At 35.7% G+C, this 20,068-nt stretch overlaps 1 protein-coding gene across 1 annotated transcript in view; it reads left to right on the top strand.

Annotated features, from left to right (window-relative positions):
* The first annotated feature begins 4,711 nt into the window (after nt 1-4,711).
* The window catches only part of LOC117090918 (pregnancy zone protein-like), a 50,031-nt gene continuing 34,674 nt past the window's right edge, over nt 4,712-20,068 (top strand). Inside the window, exons 1-12 of the mRNA XM_033223500.1 lie at nt 4,712-4,791; nt 6,145-6,328; nt 7,617-7,770; nt 7,917-7,969; nt 8,517-8,537; nt 8,971-9,139; nt 10,528-10,612; nt 12,454-12,577; nt 14,932-15,046; nt 16,650-16,759; nt 18,556-18,714; nt 19,351-19,578. Of these exons, the coding sequence (XP_033079391.1) occupies nt 4,712-4,791; nt 6,145-6,328; nt 7,617-7,770; nt 7,917-7,969; nt 8,517-8,537; nt 8,971-9,139; nt 10,528-10,612; nt 12,454-12,577; nt 14,932-15,046; nt 16,650-16,759; nt 18,556-18,714; nt 19,351-19,578 (1,482 nt within the window). The remainder of the gene's footprint in view (nt 4,792-6,144; nt 6,329-7,616; nt 7,771-7,916; nt 7,970-8,516; nt 8,538-8,970; nt 9,140-10,527; nt 10,613-12,453; nt 12,578-14,931; nt 15,047-16,649; nt 16,760-18,555; nt 18,715-19,350; nt 19,579-20,068) is intronic.

The following is a 20,068-nucleotide window of genomic DNA, read 5'->3' as shown; positions in this document are numbered from 1 at the left end:
CTAATTTATTTCTGGAAGTCTTCAATATATTCTGGGTATAAGCACTTGTCAATTATATATACAGAAAATATCTCTTTCTTCTCTACGACTTTTCCTTTCACTCTCCTAATAATGTTTTTAATGAATAAAAATTTTAATTCTAGTATAAAAAAAGAAGACTGGGCTGGTAGAAGATTATTTTGCCACTAGGGCAGTTTTTAATAATGTGTATAGAAGGAAGCGCAATTGCAGTATTGACTAGAGCAGGCTGGTGGAATTACAGCTCAGTTGACAAGCCCACTGGCCTGATCTCTGAATATTAATATAGTGTCATATTTAGTGTGAGTCTTTCTAATAAGACAAAAAGCACATTCATCATATTCTTTTTATCATTTGTTCTGCCTCTCAGTATCCATGCAGGGAGATACTTGAAGGATGGAAATATGGTCTGTAATCTCCTGATTTTTCCAGCCTGTTCTCTGCCAGCCCAAGTATTCACAAGGAGAGAAAACGTACAGGATTAATCAGCATATTCACATGGTAGATAAATTTTACAACCAAGATTCCTGATTTTTTTTGTCTATTAAAAGTATTGCTATTCACATACCTTATGTGCTAATACATGCATTAATTTCATTCCACATATGCTAATGATTCCAACTCTGCCTCCCCCAGTATATACTCCAGTGGCAAGGATACTTTCAGTCTCAACCCACTCAAAGTTGCTCAATGCTTTGTAAACACAGTTCTCTTTGAAAATAAAGTTGGTTTAGAAATATGTCCAAAGGTAATAATGTCTTTTGTAGAGTTCCTTTGAAAAGTAGCTTTATTTTAGATCATTTGAAAAATGTGCCATACAATTGATGTGTCAAAACTATTTGCAATTACAAAGTCAACTTCTTTCACATATATCTCTTCTCTTCTAGTCCCTATATTTATTGCTATAATTATAGTCATAACTTAGCTTTTGTCTTGGCTTTTTCATTGAAGTTTTTGATGTTGTGATGACGTCTTCAGGTTTATCACTTTTGATAAACACATACTATTTGTTAGGGCACTATGACATTTATCTTTGACTTTGACATTTGGCTAAAATCTTTTAGGTACAGTCAACTTTGCCCTCAGTTTATGTCTATGTCATTTCTGGGATCCTTGAAATTGTGCATGATCAATAATCCTACGATTGTTGTAACTAATGATATAAAATCACTGTCATCATACTGTAATATAATCACGGCATAACTTATGAGTTGATTTTAATATAAATTTTCTCTTTCACTTATAATATGTATTCTAGATGTATCTTGGAGTGAAAAACACCTTGCTTGTCTCTTACAAAAAGACAAACCAAAATATTGATATTTGCACAAATGCTCTTAATCGAAGCATCATAAGCCCGTTGTAGGTATCATAGACCCATCTGTCTTAAAACAATTTCTGGTGTAAGAAAAACATTATGCTAGAAATGGATTCTTTTGGCCTGTTCTGAAATTTTCTGTACTCATACATATTGTAGAGGTGACAGAAATGATTACAATTCATATTTAAAATTCCCCTCTTTTCCACCTCTTGTCAATGTTGTATTCCCCCTGAGAGTTCCATAAGAATAAAGCAGAAATCATGGAAGGAAATATCAAAGTAGGGCTGTCTCACTTCATCTAGGTAACAAATATTCAGCAAAACTCTTTATCTTAGAATTGCAGAGTGGGAAAGTCATCCCGGGAATATATATTAGTGAGTTTATTGAAATTAAAAATAATGCAACATTTTTTCCTGTAAGAAATAAGTCCAGTTTGAATGGTTATTTTGACAATAAGGACTGGCTTTGCAAGTCAGGTTACTGGTGGAGACTTTTGTTACATGAAATGAACTAAATGTGCAGGTTATGGTTCTGATCAGATAAAAGCCTTTTATGAGGCTTTATATTGACAAAGTATATTAAAATAAATGATATTTCAAAATTTCCAAACTTTCTGAGTATATTTGGTAAAAGTTGTGTTTTTAAGTAAGAAAGTAATGATTGGTGGCCGTTTATAAGTCCTTTTAAGCCTTCATTGAATACTTTCTAGGAACCGAGAATAAGAATGATCATAATGGCTGATTTCCAAAACCTGTTGCAATGGACCTGGTTTAGCATTTTGCTTTCAATAAAATTACAGAGGATTTATCAGCTGATAGATAATTGAAAGTAATTTTTAATGATTATAATGTGACCTTTGGCTTATAACATGGAAGCCTAAATATTTAGATAACATTGTTATAACAGAATGTCCCATATTTCTACTTCTCTCTTTATGTGAACAGGTTTTCTTAGTGCTTACATCTATACAATAGAAAACAGAATAGCAATATTCTGGAATTGAAATAGAGCAGAGTAGAAAAAATAGAGAATAGATGAAACTTGTTTTAATCCAGCAATAAGCAATATTCATCCAAGAATACACAATCTTATTTGAGGGAGCCAGCTGGAATACATGATTTATTTCGCTAAAAAATTATTTTTGAACAAAATGTTCTCATTTTTAATATCTATTAAGGTTGTAGTAGATATATATATAATTTTATAAAAAGCATATTGATAATAATTTTAATAATAATGCAATCTAGAAAACATTTATTACTAATTAGAACTTTACAGGCTCAAGAATATTTTTTATAATAATCTTTGGTGATCTTTAGTTGCAGAGACATATAATAGGGCGAACAATAAAATATATTGAAGTATGCAACTCCAGGATAAAATTACCTGAGGAAGTAGAATGAAAATAGAAGACTAAAAAGAAACAAGAGCGATATAAAATTTCCTACTGGGGAAAAAAGTGTTCACGTATGTTTTACAGGAATGGTGATGGGCAAAAAAATCACTGCAGTGTCTACATTTCATCGGATACATTTAAAAAGTGGTATTACATTTTATTTTTTAAATATCAATATTATACTACACTTACCATCTTGATAATGGTGAAAATTTTAGATGTCAGGTATATGTGAGATATTACATGTTTAATAAAATTCTTTTAAGGAATACAAGGAAAATGTTTGAAGATCCCAAAAGTATAGAAGCCTTAGCTGACAGTGCTGAGAAAGTATTGTGTTTACCGTATAATGTCAAATATTTCAAATGTATCCACTAAAATTTTTAATTAAAAATTAAAATGATAAAATTCTGATAATCTTGAGATTTATTCTTCTATTCCAGAAGTTCAAACTATGATGACAATTTTTGCTTCATGCCTATGAAAAAGGATTTTATGTTTAGTCATCCAGCATTTGGTCAAATACAGGTTTGGTGCATATCTAAAAAGGATAGTTATGTCTGGAAAAAGTAATATAGAGACCTCTTAAAAGTCATTTACTGCTTACTGTAGGTTAATTTATCCCATATTAAGCTGATAGACAATAAGCACATTTATGGTAATTTAGGGGTGAGGGTGGGAGTTGGGAAGAGCTGGGAAGATGAGTGGAAGTAAGAGAGCATACAAATGGAGCCAAAATAAAGCAGAAGAGTTTTACAATCACCCAAGCAAGTATTTGTTAACTACCAAGGGCTAACACAATGTATTAAACTACAGTTTATTCTATTTGACTTGGCATTTTTTTAGCCATAGTTTATCATCATTGGAATTTTAATAGCTTACATATCTACAGTTTTGCAGTTCACCAAGGGTTGTCACATACATCATCTTTACTTCTCCATCACTCTTCCAGGTCATATAGAAAAGGGTACGTCAAGATCTGCCTAGCCCCAATTTAGAAGGGAACACAATAAAATATTCCCCATTCTCAGAAGTGCCTATTTCTCTTCACATCTTATTTTATAGTTGAAATCAGTTCTTTATTCAAAATGTGCAAACTTCAATTTTATAAGGCCCTAGTTTTATTAATTTAACAATGGGACCTTTCTTCTTTTCAGTGTTCCATAAAAATAAATTCTAACATTTGAATCCCCCTTGGAAAGCAAACAGGATGATGCATCACTGTTGATAAAATATTTTCTATCACTCAGGATACAATTAAATAAGAATGTTCATCAAAGAGAGATCATTTTCTTAGAGAATAAAATAAGTTAATTGAATTTATATTCTAGATGTTGAATGAACTAAGAAATAGTAATTATATATTACATACGTTATTATACCCAATGAACAGCCCTTTTTAAAATAATAAATATAAGAATGCCTATACAAATCAAAAGTGAATCTTTCAAGCAATGGAGAGGTTGCTCCCAAACTTATTTTATTTAAAATTCTGTGTCAGATTTCTTTTCCATGTTTCAGTGAAGAGCCAGTTAGGATGAATCTTAGGTGACGAATATATGTCATGCTCCCTAGATTATCAAAACATATTTGGGATATGGATTTACATTAATACCTTTTTTTAAAAATGCAAGAATATTGGTGTATTTCATCAAACCATGTAATTTATTTTGTATTTTCATGAAAATAGTTTTAAAACTGATTAATTACCTGAGCTAGTGGTAGCCTCAAACTACTATTTTTCAGGAATTTAGAAAATTTGGGAAAGTGAATAAAATACTACCTATAGTCATGAAAATTATCTGGAATTGATTTTTTTATGCTGGAAGTAGTTAATATGTTACAAAAATAAATGATTGGCAGTTTACTTTCATTGCCCATCAGATGAAATAAAAACCAGTGAGCTGGAGCAAGAACAGGGTTAAAAGAATCGAGGGCTCAGACTCCCATTCTGCCCTCCTCCCTTCTGCACCATAATGGGAAATCAACTGCCCCAGTCAGTCTTGATCCTGCTTTTCCTGCTCCTTTCCAGTGATGCTTCAGCTGCTGCAGAACCGTAAGCACTATTTCCAGAAACTTATATTGTCCTCCTTTTTTCCCGTTGTATTATCTCTTTGATCTGTGTTTCCTAATTCCCTACACAATTTTCTGCTGTCAAAGGGACCAGGAAGGATCAGCAAGTCACTACTACTCATGTGGAAAGAGACATCCTCCGATTTCAGGAAGCTCACAGACATAAGGCGGCAACATCTATGAAACATTTACCGGAAAAGAATATAAAATTCCTACCCAAAAAGGGATACTTTTTTATTGATTCATAAAATGGATTGCACATCATGACAATTGTGAAATGACTCAGTACCTGTGTTTTCCTCAAGTCAGGGATTGCCAAGATGAATGTATGCTCTGCAGACAACCCAGGATTTGTGTGTCAGTTCACTCAATCCTTTGACACACCTTTAGGAGCTGGCATTAGGTCCTGGGAATCTACAGATGAACAAAATTCAGACGCTGCCCTCAACACCTCACAGTATGGAAAAGCAGAGAGATGGTGCACAGAGAATGAACTGTAGAAGGAAAACAGAAGCAGGCATTGCAGGATTCTGTCAGAATACTTCCAAAGCAAGCTCACTCTTCATGAGGTCTGATGGAAGAGACAGGGCTTCACCAAACTCTGCACAGAGAAAGTCACTTTTGAGATAAGTCTTAGGAAGCAAATAGAAGTTTTCCAGGTAGACAGGGACACTCAGGAAGAGCGAGAAGAGTGTGCACAGGTACAGCATCCCCAGATGTAGTGTGTCTGGGTGATTGTGAGAGGCAGTTGGTGAGAGGTGAGTGGTATTTTCTTCCGGGTGTATATGGCAGTATGTGTGGTGATTAGCCTAGCTCAGCTTGCCTTATCTCCATCACCAAAGAGCTAAAGAAAGAAAAGATATTTTTGCTCCCATGGTCGTAGTGAAAAGCAATTCAGTTTCTCCCCATGTATTAAATGTTATATCCTTCCTAGTTTCCTGGAACAAAGAGATTTGTAGCAATATTCATGCAAAACCCAAGACCACCTGCAGAGAGGTTCTTAATGCTTTCAATGATGATTTGTTGATTGATTCACATTTTGAAATTTTTATCCAAAATACATAGTAACTCATGGGTTGCTTACCCATGGCTATTGACAGGTTTTCTAATATTATGTGGGTGAGTATTTCCACAACAGAAGAGAAGCATAGCTGTTTAATTTGTGGTTTTCTCAGTTCCTCAGATCTTTTGGGTTGGCCTTGGGAGAATACACTCCTGCTGAAATCTGTCTCTGTTCTATGATTGGTGACAAAAGCAAAAATTACTTAGAAAATGGCCATAATAATGATGTCACTTTGACCCCTCCATAGTTAATCTGGACTTCTCCTCTCCACAGGCAGTACCTAGTGCTGGTCCCATCGCACCTCTACACTGGAGTTCCTGAAAAGGCCTGTGTCATCCTTAATCACCTGAATGAGACGGTGGCACTGAAAGTAACTCTGAGGTACGAAATGCAGAACAATCCCCTCTTCACAGACCTGGTGACGAAGAGGAACTATTTCTACTGCACTTCCTTCATGGTCAGTACTCCTCCTTGAAATAAGGGAGCTGGAAAGAGAAAGAGCATATTATATTAGCTGATACCTTTGGTTCTGATCCTTTGAAAATAAAAATGCATAATGAAAGAAAAATGAGAAATACAGATGAATCTCAATTTACATTTTCTTTTTTCTTTCTTTTTTTTTTTTGAGACGGAGTCTCGCTCTGTCACCCAGGCTGGAGTGCAGTGGCATGGTCTCGGCTCACTGCACTCCACCTCCCAGGTTCATGCCATTTTCCTGCCTCAGCCTCCCAAGTAGCTGGGACTACAGGTGCCTGCCACTATGGCCAGCTAATTTTTGTATTTTTAGTAGAGATGGGATTTCACCGTGTTAGCCAGGATGGTCTTGATCTCCTGACCTTGTGATCCACATGCCTTGGCCTCCCAAAGTGCTGGGATTACAGTCGTGAGCCATCGTGCCTGGCCTCAATTTAGATTTTAAGAATGGAAGTTCTACTGAATATGCTCACATGATATTTACAATCAAGTGTCATGCATAAAATTTAACAGTAATTATAGAAAGGATTTAATCTGATCTTAAATTTCTGAGGTAAATAATATTCATGCCATTACAGATAGAAACACTGAGATTTATAAAGTTAAATAACTTACACAAGATCTCACCAATGGCTGATAGTTGATATATTATCCTTTTAATCTTTTACTACTTAAGGTATTAATTGTTTAATCGTACATGACTACCACAAATAATAGCATAAATTTTTTTTTGAGACAGGGTCTCTTTCTGGCACCCAGGCTGGAGTACAGTGGTGCCATCAAGGCTCACTGCAACCTTGGCCTCCCAGGCTCAGTTGATCCTCCCACCTCAGCCTCCTGAGTAGCTGATACTATAGCTGGTCTTGAACTCCTGCGCTCAAGCAGTCTGCCCACCTTGGCCACCCTAAGTGCCAGGACTATAGGCATGAGCCACTGTGCCTGGCCATATAATATATAATGTTGTTGACCTTTGAAAAATAAAATTTAATAATTATTTTAATATCACCATTTTCCTGTGAAAATGTAAGCATCCTATTTCAGTCATAACTGGCTTGAAAGAATTAGCTCATCTTATTGCAATATTTTCTCCTTCAATCATGTTACTATCATGTTACAACATCATAATAATCTACTTTTAAAACAAGGAGCATAATCCTTGACTTTGTCCCTTACTAATTCTCAGGGACTAACCAGGAAGACAGAAACTCCTAATGGCTGAGAAATTCAGAAGTAAGTCTGGGCAGATTCTTCAGCTCATTTCTGTTTTACAGATTCCAGAATTACCATCTTCCTGGGTGGTCATTGCTGTGGAGGTAAAGGGGGCAACTCTGCATTTCACAAAGAGCAAATCAATACATATAACTACAGCAGAGAACCTAGTCTTTGTCCAGACAGACAAATCCATATACAAACCAGGACAAACAGGTATGAGGAATCAAATGAGCAAGGGGAACTTTGGGAGAGGGGAGGAGCTTCTTTATTACTTTATTCTGCAATCCTGGGAATTCAGGCATGCTGTTACTACCCCAGGCTCCACTGGGAGATTTCACAGGAAAATACCTCTGTTTCAGTGAAATTCCGTGTTGTCTCTATGGATGTCAATTTCCACCCTTTGGATGAAATGGTGAGTCTCATAATGATGGGTGATGGTTGAGGGAAAATATAAGGCCTATTCTTTTAGGAAACTTAAGACCAATAAAAGAGGTATTTTAAACCCACCGCAGGAAGATCTCATAAGGATATCTCTGCTAGAAGAATAAGGGAGGTCAGAATCAAGGCACTCCATAAACCGCATTCTTAAAATGAATTCAGTATGCAGTTGAAGTTGTCCTTTTAAAGATTGCAGTTACTTTCATTAAATAAATGTGTGAATTTGATTTCCCTCTTAAACAAATATCATCTGTGAAATAATAATAAGCTTATTATTCGGACCTTTTTATCTAAATAGATTTCCTCAATTGTATGTTATTTAACAATAGGAAAGTCATGACTTCTTGAAAGATGTATGTCCCAAACCAAATATATAAAGTACTGTGAACCAAATGGGATATTTCCTCATTTGGAATATACAGACTCACTTTCTCTGGCCCATATACTCTGTCAGTGCTGGTGTCATGGTTTTCTCCTTCTATATTCTACCACGTGCTCATACTATCTTTTTTTCTTTTCAGTTTCCAGTGGTTTATATTGAGGTAAGTGGTATATTGTACATTACAACTGGAATGAGGACTCTCTACACGTTACATTAAATTGCCTCTGTCCCTTCCCTCATCATTTCACCAAAGCTAAACAAATACTGTTTTTCTGTCCACCTTAAATTCTAAGTGGATAAGATGTAAATGCAGGAACATTTCTTGAGATGACTCGTCCAATATTTCTGACCAAAATAAATATACATAATACCAAAAAGAGGCATCAGTATGAAATGTTATCTGTAATATCTCATCGCTAGTAAACTTTTTGCCCTTATCTCAGGCTGGAATTCCTATAAAACTTTGTTAATACCTTTGGGCCAATTTACCAACCATCTGTGATCCAGCTGCCTTCTTACCGGCAAAGCTGCCCTTCTACTCAAAGGTATATATTTCAATAGTTTCTATGAACTCATCATATTTTCACCTATAGGACCCCATGAAGAACCGAATTTTCCAAAGGCAAAGTCTCAAATTGCAAGGGGGACTCATCCAACTCTCTTTCCCGCTATCCGTGGAGCCCATTCTGGGTTCCTACAAGATCATGCTGCAGAAAGAGTCAGGGAAGAAAATTGAGCGCTCATTTGAGGTGAATGAATATGGTAAGAATGCTCTATGTGTAAGGCATTTACAACATCAGAGTAATTAAGATTAGATAATTTTCACATATAGGTAAGAATCAAAGGTCTAGCATACAATAGTTGAAAATTAGCAAGCTTTTAAATTTACCCATGTATTTGCTAAGTGCTTTTTATGCACTACCTCATTTAATTCTCATAATGCCCCTCTGGGGCAGATACTATTATTATTCCCATTTTGCAAATGAGCGTATCAGTACTGGAAAAGTTAGCAACTTAGAAAAATCACAGAGTCATGAAGGGGTGAGAAAGATTTGAATTGCTACTCAAACATAAATTGTTAACCAATACTTTGTGTCAGCTACATACACTATATATCTGTTTTTTACATTTTATAACTGAAAGTATTTCCTGGTGTTATTTTATGGTTGTCTATAACCTACACCTATACTATTCTAATCAACTACGATTCCTAAACCATATAATTTAGCAATCAACCAAACTATAGTTCAACTAAGTATAGTAATCAACTAAACTTTAACACGCTTGATTTCGTTAGTACTCAACCATAGTTGATTACTAAGTCAGACATTGAAGCCATCTTATTAGTTATCAGTTATGTGGATTTTGTAATGTAAATTAAATATTTTATGCCATGACTGAGAAGTCCTATCACAAAACATGGTTCCCAAAATTCATCAGAACTGCCATCAAAATCACAGAATAGGATTATATTATAGGAATAACACCTTACAAAACTGTGAGAGAAGCTAGAAAAGTAAGAGGCCATCAGGAGGAGTTGACAGATGAGAGAAAATTACTAGCCAGTTCTGAAGCATGATTAGGGGTGTATAAATGTGAGCTTGCAAAGGTCTGGGAAGCCAGGAACCCTCAGCTGCCCAAGTGCACCAACCATTCAGAGGAGCTGACAGAAGAATCTGTGGAAGATTATTACGTCTGCACTCCACACAGCTACCACTTTAGTAGGCTTGTAGCCAAGTGTCAGATGGTAGGCCTGAGACCTCTGTTAGTCAGCAGGGCTAGCATTTGGGAAGAAGAGCTGGGCATAGGGAGGGAAAGAATAAGAATACATTGAAACCTATTGGTCCCACTTTGCCACATTAACTGTGATGATCTTCAGGGACTAATCACGCTGCCTTCCCTCTATCTGAGAAATCTTGCACAAATTCAGAGAAAGAGAGGCTAGGAAATGTATTATCAACTTAACCAAGTGAACGTAGCGCAGACTGCTCATGGTAATGAATGACTTCTCCTTCTCAGTACTGTCCCTGTTGTAGCTGAAGTCATTTCATGTGATCACGTGTTGAAGGTTCTGTCATAGCATCTGCTGCTAATACTTGCAAGATCTCCGGCCCACTCTCACCTTTGTTTTCTCTTTTTTATTAAAACAGTTTTGCCTAAATTTGAGGTCCAAGTAAAAATGCCCAAGGTTATTGGTTTTCTAGACGAAGAATTTATGGTAACCACCTGTGCCTTGTGAGTTGCATTTTTTTTCCATCTCATTTCTATTTCCATACTCTATCTGAGGGGAGGTATTGTAAATAACAGTTACTAAACTTGGAAGTATTTTAATTAGGAGAGGAATAACTCTCTTTGTAGCTTGCCTCACAGCAGGGAGCAGGGATGGCAGCAGATGACACATCTGCTAATTGTAAAATCATTTACTGGACATTTGAAATGTGCCAGACAATGTTCTAAGTGCCTTGTGCTTACTAACATTTTTATTCTGTAAGTAATCCTGTGAGATGGGGAAGATTATTATCCTCAATTTACAATGGGGAAACTATAACATTTAGAGAATAAGAAATTTGCTCACATTACTGCAGATAGTAAATGGTAGACTGGAATTTAAATCCCATGGTCTGGAACCAGACCCCAAACTCTTCACCACTATTCTATATTGGTTCTGCAATTTAAATAGCAATCTAGCTTTATGAAGCATTTATGTATCCTAGACTCAGTGCTCAACTGAATCTAGGCCATCCAACTAAGGATCTCATGCTCATGCCTTCTGTGTCCAATTACTTCCCTTTTCTTCACTGCTTCTAATTAAACTACGGAAAGACATGGGAAATAGTTGGGAGGAAGCTAGGCTCAAGTCCTGGATGCTCATGCCTTCTGTGTCCAATTACCTCCCTTTTCTTCACTGCTTCTAATTAAACTATGGAAAGACATGGGAAATGTTGAGAGAAAGTTAGGCTCAAGTCCTGGATGCATATGACAGAATTAAAAATACATATTGTAGTTATTTCTTCCTTCGATTGCCTTTTAGTGCCTTTTAGTGCACTACGGCATCCTCCACACACACGAGACAAGTGTATGTCCCCTCTTGCTTTTGCGAGCAGCATGAGCAACATGTTTTCATCCTTCTCACTAAACTCAGTGCTTTAAATTTTTCATCAGAGGGAAAGCCTTTTGATCCAGATTTGAAGATTCCAAAAGTGATTGGAATTTAGTAGATGATTGATGACTTTATCAGCACTTAAAGGAATTCTGGGGGAAAAAGAACTATAAAAAGGAGAAGCTTGGGGAACTGACCCTACACCTTATCTCCCCCATCATTTGGGTGAAAGCAATAGATTTCAAACATCAGTGTTCATCAGAATCTACGGGGTGAGGGGTGTGCTTACTTAAAATGCAGATTCTCTGGCCCCATGTCCAAAGTTTCCAATCATACATCTGACGAAAGTCTCCAAAATCTGCATGTTAACATGTGTCCCAGATCATTTCAATGTTGGTGGTCCACAAAACACTTTTTTGAGAGACCACAAATTAGTTATGGCTTTGTGTCATATCCTTCTATCATATTAGGCAGAATCAAACTGAGTCATTATGTATAACATTTTTGTTTTATAGCTACTATTTTCCATCTAACGTCTCATTTATTTTCTTAAAGTGCTTATAAATCAAGGAGAACTCAGAAATACACTCTCTACATAGTCTTAATATGTTGCTCTAAAACAATGTAGGAGGTGTTGTCAAAGCTGGAATCATGACCTAGATAATCTGGCAGCTGAGAAAGAGGGAAATAGGACCGTCTTACAGTAAAACTGCAGCTAAGAGGGAAGAAAGCTCTGAGAAAAACTAAACTGGTAATTTTCCATTTGGAGTTGTTTCAAAAAGATTCTTCCAGTACTTTTTCTTAGAGTTATGGACAATTAAGACACAGTCTCTCAGATTAAGTGTTTATAAAATGCAAATAATATGGAAGGTAATAAATTGCTTAAGGTGGATGTATGAATGGATCAAATCAGTTGAAGAAACATCAGTATTATTTGTATTGAGTAGCTTTTTGCTTGACCACCTTATTGTTATAGGTACACATATGGAGAGCCTGTCCCTGGGATGGTGACGCTTAGTGTATGCAGAAGATATTTATTATACTGTTTCGGCTGCCACAACACACATTCACAAAGTATCTGCGAAGAATTCAGTCAACAGGTACGTGGAAATCACTCTCCTCAGGTCACTAAAACCAAGGTTTTCTCTTCTCATGGATTACAATAGTGAATACAATACAACAGAGAATAATGTTTGAAATACCCATCAAGCAAAATGGTGGAGTGGGGGAAAAATTGTAAGATGGTCTGGCAGTGTTAAGGGCTCACTTGAGGGTTGGGCTCATGAGTTTCTAGTCGTATTTATTTGGTTAGTTTGGTAATTTCCTTCCAACAGCAATCAAAATGCCAGATATACGGGCATAAAAGGACGTGGAAGGATCCAAAGTTGGCTTTTATCAAACAGAAAAGAGAAAAATGTGTGTGGCAGGTGTTAAGAATTTGGCTAGTGGAAGAATCAAATGGCATGCCATGGAAAGTAAACTGCGCTGGAAGAATGTTAAGTATAAGGCTGAAAAAAGGAAGACTTCGAAGGACAATGGATTAGAAGCCCAAAACACGTCAAGGAAGAAGTGGAATAAGAATAATTAAGGGGAACAGCTGAAAGTAGAATATGATGTATTAAAAAATAAGAGGCAAAAATTACTGATTCCAGAGGCAGAGTATGCACAAAGTCCAGGATGTGGCAGTATGAGCAGACACTGTAGGGGTGATGCAGGGCAGGTAAGCCCCCACATGGGGGTTTAGCCCAAGAGAGTTCTTTACTTCACCCGGGAAAGAATTCAAGGGCAAGCCAGAGGTATTAGAGACAGCAACGTTGATTGAAGCAGCAGTGTACAGCAGCAGCAGAGGTACTGCTCCTTGTAGAGCAGCGCTACCCCGTAAGCAGTGTGCCCACAGTAGCAGCTCAAAGGAGTACTCTAGTCATATCTACCCCCATTTTTAGTTACATAGAAATTAAGAGGCAGATTATGCAGAAATTTCCAGGAAAAAGGTGGTAACTTCTGAGTTGTCAGGCCATTGCCATGGAAAAGGGCAGTAACTCCGGGTGTTGCCATGGCAACGGTAAACTGACATGGCACACTGGTAGGCATGTCTTATGGAAAGCAGCCTCCCCTGCATCTCTGTTTTAGTAAGTTCCCTCTTTGGTTCAGTGTCTGAGACCTACTTCCAAAGTTGAGTCCCACCTCTTACCTCAAGGGTATGGAAAAGAAAGTTATCAAAGCTGCAGAGAGCAAATGAATGAGAGGCCAGAATAATGAATATAATAATGAACACCAAGGCAGACACTGACAAGCAAGATACCATAAGAGGAATCTAGCTGCCCAAATCTGTAATGTATCAGGGAGACTAGTATTAACTTCTATTTTCAAGTGAGTCATGACATCTATATAAAAATAAATATGATTCAATTTTATTATGCAATGAAGATTTTCATAAACATGGCACAAGTATACATATGTAACAAACCTGCACGTTATGCACATGTACCCTAGAACTTAAAGTATAATAATAAAAAAAAGAAAAGAAAGAAATCTTTATTAAAACATGTACCCTAACATTTAGTTTGAGAACTTGGTTATGGCGAGGATTCATTCCATTTAAAAAATGTATATATTCCTATTAATATCCTAGATATTGAGAATATACAGTTAAGAACATAACAATCCTGGCTAGGTGCAGTGGCTTACACCCGTAATCCCAGCACTTTGAGAGTCTGATGTGAGAAAATCACTTGAGCCCGGGAGTTTGAGACCAACCTGTGCAATATAGTGAGACCCCCGTCTCTATAAAAAAATAAAAAATCAGCCAGTGTGGTGGCACATACTTGTCGTCCTAACTACTTGGGAGGCTGAGGTAGGAGGATCACTTGAGCCCAGGAGGTTGAGGCTGCAGTGAGCCATGATCATGGCCACTGCACTCTAGCCTGGGTGACAGAGTGAGACTGTCTCAAAACAAAACAAAACAAAACAAAAACACAAAAAAAATCCCCAACACAACAACAACAACAACAACAAAAACACATAGCAATCCTAGTCAATATTTAGGTAATGTTGGTTATGAAAGCCTTCTCAGAATAGGTTATGTCTGAGTTAAGTTTTTGGCTAAGGTAAGAATGGGAGAAAGAAAATTATCATTTGAGGAACAACATATGCAAAGAGATAGAATTACAAAATATCATGGCACGTTTGGAAATGCTAGAAAGTTTCATATGGCAGAAACAGAATCCATTTTCAGAAAAGAGGGGAGAAGCCAAAGGTTGATAATGAATACATCAATGATGAATGAAGAAACTTTATGTCCTTCTTGGGCTTGGGAAAAGACAAGCACCAAAAGGATGGTCAGAAGATTTGTTACATATATTTTTATGGCCAATAAAAAAGTTCTCCTAAATTGACAGCAGACTTTTAAAGTAGCATATTAGAAGACCCAAGAATTCTCTTTCTTTCTCTTCAGACAGACACTGAAGGATGTTTCACACAACTCGTAAAAACTAAAATATTTCAGCTGAGACGAAAAGGGTATGACATGACACTACATGTGGAAGCCAAGGTCCAAGAGAAGGGAACCGGTTTGTATTATTTTTAAGTATTTATTAATGTGATACATATTTATCAAACTTCCATTCCATATAAAACACTTGATAGTTTCTGGAGATTATGAAAATAACATGGTCCCTGCCCTCAAGGAATTAGGCATCTAAAAACAGAAATTAGGTGTGTGTGTGCACATAGCCATAATAAAAATTCTACAAAAATGAGGGCCAAGTGAGTATGAAGAGAGATAATTAATTCTAGTATACCTTCTAGAGCCCAAAGAAAACCTTATGGATAAAATAGCATTTCAACTGATTTATATAGGGTAGGTAATACTTTGAAAGATTAATGATGGAAAGGGAAAACGTGATCAGCATCAAAAACTGTGTTTGATCTCAGACGAATCTGAAAATGGAGGCTGAGAAAAGTAAATCATCCACTAAAGAGTTTAGATTTATTCTGAAAAGCTGGAATATCTTTCAATATATTTGAGAAGAATACTCTAAATAAATTGATGTTCTTAAAAGGTAAGTCTAGCGGAACTGAAGAGGATAGGGTAGATGAAAAAATGTGCTACAATGTGGTACGTCGGAAGATTAATCACAGATGACCCCAAAGATTCCAAATTTGGGGTCTAGAAGATGGAAATGCCATTAACCAAGATAATGAGTCAATGAAAAAGAACTGTTGAGATGTGTTAAAGATAACTATAACTTGGAATATCAAAACGGAAGTAGATGTATTTAGCTGACAATTTTAAAAGAGAGCCAGAGTTAAATTAGGACCAGAGATGTAAATCTAAATCCATTCTCATTGTGTCTATGTCCTCTTAAGAGTGAGTGCAAATGCTCTGAAAGTGAGCTCTTTTAGCACTGCTAAGTTTAGGATAGAGACAGAACAAAGAGGTGTCCAAGGACAGAAACAACTGCATTTAGGAGATAGTAACAAATAAATCAGCATAATTAAATAAGAAGTCAGAGAACTGGGCAAAAACAAAAAGGATAATTTTTTAGAAGCCCCTGGAAGGAAGAGTTTCAGTGGCACTTAGTGTGGAGTACTACCGAGAGTTCATGTACAATGAAGTCTGAGATGAGAATTCTATATGGAGGGCAAGTAAGGAATCTTTTAAGACTTTGATAGCACTGTGTTTTTGATAAGAACAAGATACAGAGTACACATCACTGAATGGAAAAGCACCAGGTGTTCACTATCCTTTGGATAGCTCATGCAGGGAAATGACAGGTCTTTCTGGAAATAAAGTTTGCATTAGAAATTCAAGCATATTTTGGGCCAGTGTGATTATGAAGAATCTAACCATGTACAGAAAGTTGTGGAGGGAGAGCAGGGATGTGAGAGAGGGAAAAACAAAGATGGAGCAAGATCATAAAGGAGATGAGAAAATATAGAATGTAGGTAGAAAACCAGAGGAATGAGGGATGATGGATACCAGTAATGTTTCATATGAAGGTGAAGCTAATGTCAAGTTGCCTGTCAAATAGCTTGTAAGTGTGGGAAACTCTGGCAAGAATAAAGAAAAGAGAATGCGGATGGTATTTTGTTATGATGAAGTGAGGCTGGGGGGGGAAGTAGGAGGTGAGTTTTTAATATACAGAATGGTTCAACTTCATTTTTTTTCAGGATTGGAATTAACTGGGCATGGATCATGTGAAATCACAAATACCTTAAGCATATTGAGATTTACTAAAGTAGATTCACATTACAGAAGTGGACTCCCCTGGTATGGACAGGTAAAAAAAAAATTTTTTTTAACATAATCACAATTTGGGGCATGAGGTTTTTAAGAAAATGAAGTTTTAAATCACAAAATCAAAATTTATTTTAAAAAGTAATATTTCAAATAGGAAAAAAGTACAGCAGATTATAATTTAAAAAGCAAATATAATCACAAAATCCAGAAAAACAAAGCATGTTTTATTAGCTTCCTAACACACCTCTGTAATACATTTGTGTAGTTCAGCTGCATACTCTTTGATTGTCTCTCTATAAACAATGATTTTGTAACATAATTTTTATGGGAAGAATTCAAACATATTCTGTCACCTAGATGATTGAATTTTTTATTACTGGTAGTTTTTAAAGTTGTTTTCCATTTCAAAGTTTCATATAGATATCAATATTGGTAAATTGTAGAGCCAATATTTAGTAAACTATCCATTTTCTTTCATATAAGAGATGCAAGATTTCTAGGTATTTTAAATTATCTTTTGCAGTAACTAATCTTTGAACTAACAGTTCATGGGCAAACGCTTCAAGCTATATTTTGAATTTTATATCTGATATTTTATACTTGAATTTTAGATTTTCTTCATTTATCCTAGTATTTCATATTAAATTATCAAGAAATTAATAAATAAATAGATATAGTTTCATATGGCCATTTCAGGTAGAGAGAAGATCATGAGAAAAACTGATGACTTGAAGGGTGAGTATGATATGGTCAGAAATGTAAGATAAAAGGGAGACTGTCTAAGGCTCTAGGTATGAAACAGTTTTTCAAGAGCAATGCACTAAAAAGCAGCCAGTGTGATGACAGCTTAGGTTAAAGACATGACCAAATTGACTGAATAATTGCAGGCAAGCAAGAACAGTTATTGAGGTCTTTTAAGATATGGTAAGAATTTTGGATTGAGAAGTGAAGAAAGAAGAAGTTTTAAGAAAGAGAGTAACACGATCAGGTTAGCTCAGGCTGTATAAAACGGTTTAGACAAGACTGAAGCAGCAAGGAAATGCAGAAGATTAAATAGAAAGCTACTGGAAACCAGATGGGAAAAATATTGTGGTTTTAACTAGAATGGTAGCAGCAGATTTGGAGAGAAGCAGATAGAATCAATATATATTTGATGGGAGATGGGGAGAGGAGATAGCACTTGGCAATAAGTTTGAGATAAGCACTGAAAGTGAGAAAATGACTCATTAAAAAAAAACCCACTCCTCAGTATTCCTGCATCAGTTATCCGATAGATGGAAGAACTATATACTGAAAGAGAGAACACTGGAAGTGGAGAAAGTTTGGGAAGGTAGTGTAATGATCCCACTTTTTGATATTCGCAATTTGAGTGCACATGAGATATCCAAAGAGAACTATTCAAGATTTTGAGATCTATTGCATAACAGTATGATTATAGTCAGTAATAATATATTGTACATTTCAAAATAATAAATAAATTACAAATGTCTCATCTGAAAAAGTGGTAAGTGAGATGATATATATGTTAGTATATTTAATCATTCCACATTGTATACATATATAGAGACATCACACTGTACCCAGGAAATGTATGTAATTATGATTTGTGAATTTAGAATAATCATGGAAAATAAACTGCCATTTAGCTTTCAAAATGATTTTTAAAAAGAAGTATTAAAAAGAAAAATCATAGTTTAGAGTTCAGAAAACAAGTCTCATTTTCAGATTCTAAGATCTTCAGTAGATGACAGGGAGTGACCTGGAGGTAAACATGACAGAGTGGAAGATGTTATTGCCATATGACACTTTAACCAACTATGACTTTTATATCTCTAGGTTCTTCTAGTCAATGAAAACCATCAGCCGATCACCAACAAAACTGTAGATGTTCATGTGAATACTAGATACTATTTCAGTGCAACTACTGATGAACGTGGCTTGGTGAACATTTCAATGAACACCACCAACTACGTATCACCTTTTCTCACAGTTTCAGTAAGTGGAAAGGGGCATCTGGGACCAAAAAGATAGAGATTACTGTGGCCAGGATAATTAAAGATATTTGAGAAGCATGTGAACTCTAGGAGTTAAAAAAAAAAGTGATAAAGAGTAAAATGTAAATTAAACAATATGGAAACCTAAATTATAAAAACAGAAAAGTCTACCAGAAATCTTTTACTTGTAGGTAAACTCTGTTGACAATATGATTTAGGTTCAAGAGACATTGAATAAATCATCTTGATATTCCTTTGAAAAACTGAATATTTTTATGATTCTAATACAAGTAAGATCTTGTTTGATTTCTTTGGCATATTACTATTTTTGTTCTGTGTTGAATATTCAAATGTTCTTATGCAATTTGCAGCCGTAGCGTGTTAAGAAAAAGTAATTGACCTTGTTTATGAATGAATAACATCTACCAAAGCAATACAGCATAAGCTTAAATGGTCTCGAGGGGAAGCAGTTTACAGATTATGCTATATTTAAGAAAGCAGCCTTTCTATATGGCTAACAATTATTATATTGCTTTATGTATATATATAAAATAAATACATATACATATTTTTATATATTTTTGCAATCATATATATAATAGATATATATAAAACAGCTTATTTATTCTTCCATTAGGTCAAATACAAAGAGAGTAACAATTCTTTTGATAACTGGTGGCTTGCTGAGTTTCATAAGCAAACATCTCATACCGCAAAGCATTTTTTTTCCCCAAGCAAGAGTTATATTCACCTCAAACCTACTATTGGTACTTTGACCTGTGGACAAACCCAGGACATTCAAGTACACTATATCCTGAATAAAGAGATTCTCAAGGATGAAAAAGAATTAACCTTCTACTATTTGGTAAGAATAAGAGCCACTGTAGCTCTTTCTAATTGTGTAGACTCCAAAATTGCTGGGTTCCTGTCTAAGTAATGCCATTTACAAGATAACAATAATATATTTTTTGTTGTTTTTATGCTCAAAGAGAAGTGACTTCCTAACAAATATTAATGCTTTAATTTCTCATTTACGCTCTGGTCACCACTGAAACTTTTAGAATTTTTCCTTGCAGAGTTCCAATGGCAACTTGTTGAGCAGGAGAGGAAAGAGCCTAGGATAAAATGTTTTTAGTCAAAGAGAAAATTTTTTCTTAGAACTCAGTAGATAAATAAGCAAAGGCTAAGAGCCATGAACTACTTCAAAAGGAAATAAAACTTATAAACAATCTTCTGGAAAAATATTCAATTGTAATTATTTTACAAAGCTTATGACTGGTGTGATTGCAAGGAAAAGGTACATTAACAGGCAGACTATAAATTGGAGTGATACTTTTGAGGCCAATATCCCCATG

Source organism: Trachypithecus francoisi, unplaced genomic scaffold (assembly GCF_009764315.1).
Source record: "Trachypithecus francoisi isolate TF-2019V2 unplaced genomic scaffold, Tfra_2.0 Lachesis_group11, whole genome shotgun sequence".
NCBI lineage: Eukaryota > Metazoa > Chordata > Mammalia > Primates > Cercopithecidae > Trachypithecus > Trachypithecus francoisi.
Note: the sequence above shows the minus strand (reverse complement) of the source record. Positions and strands in the feature narration are given on the sequence as shown.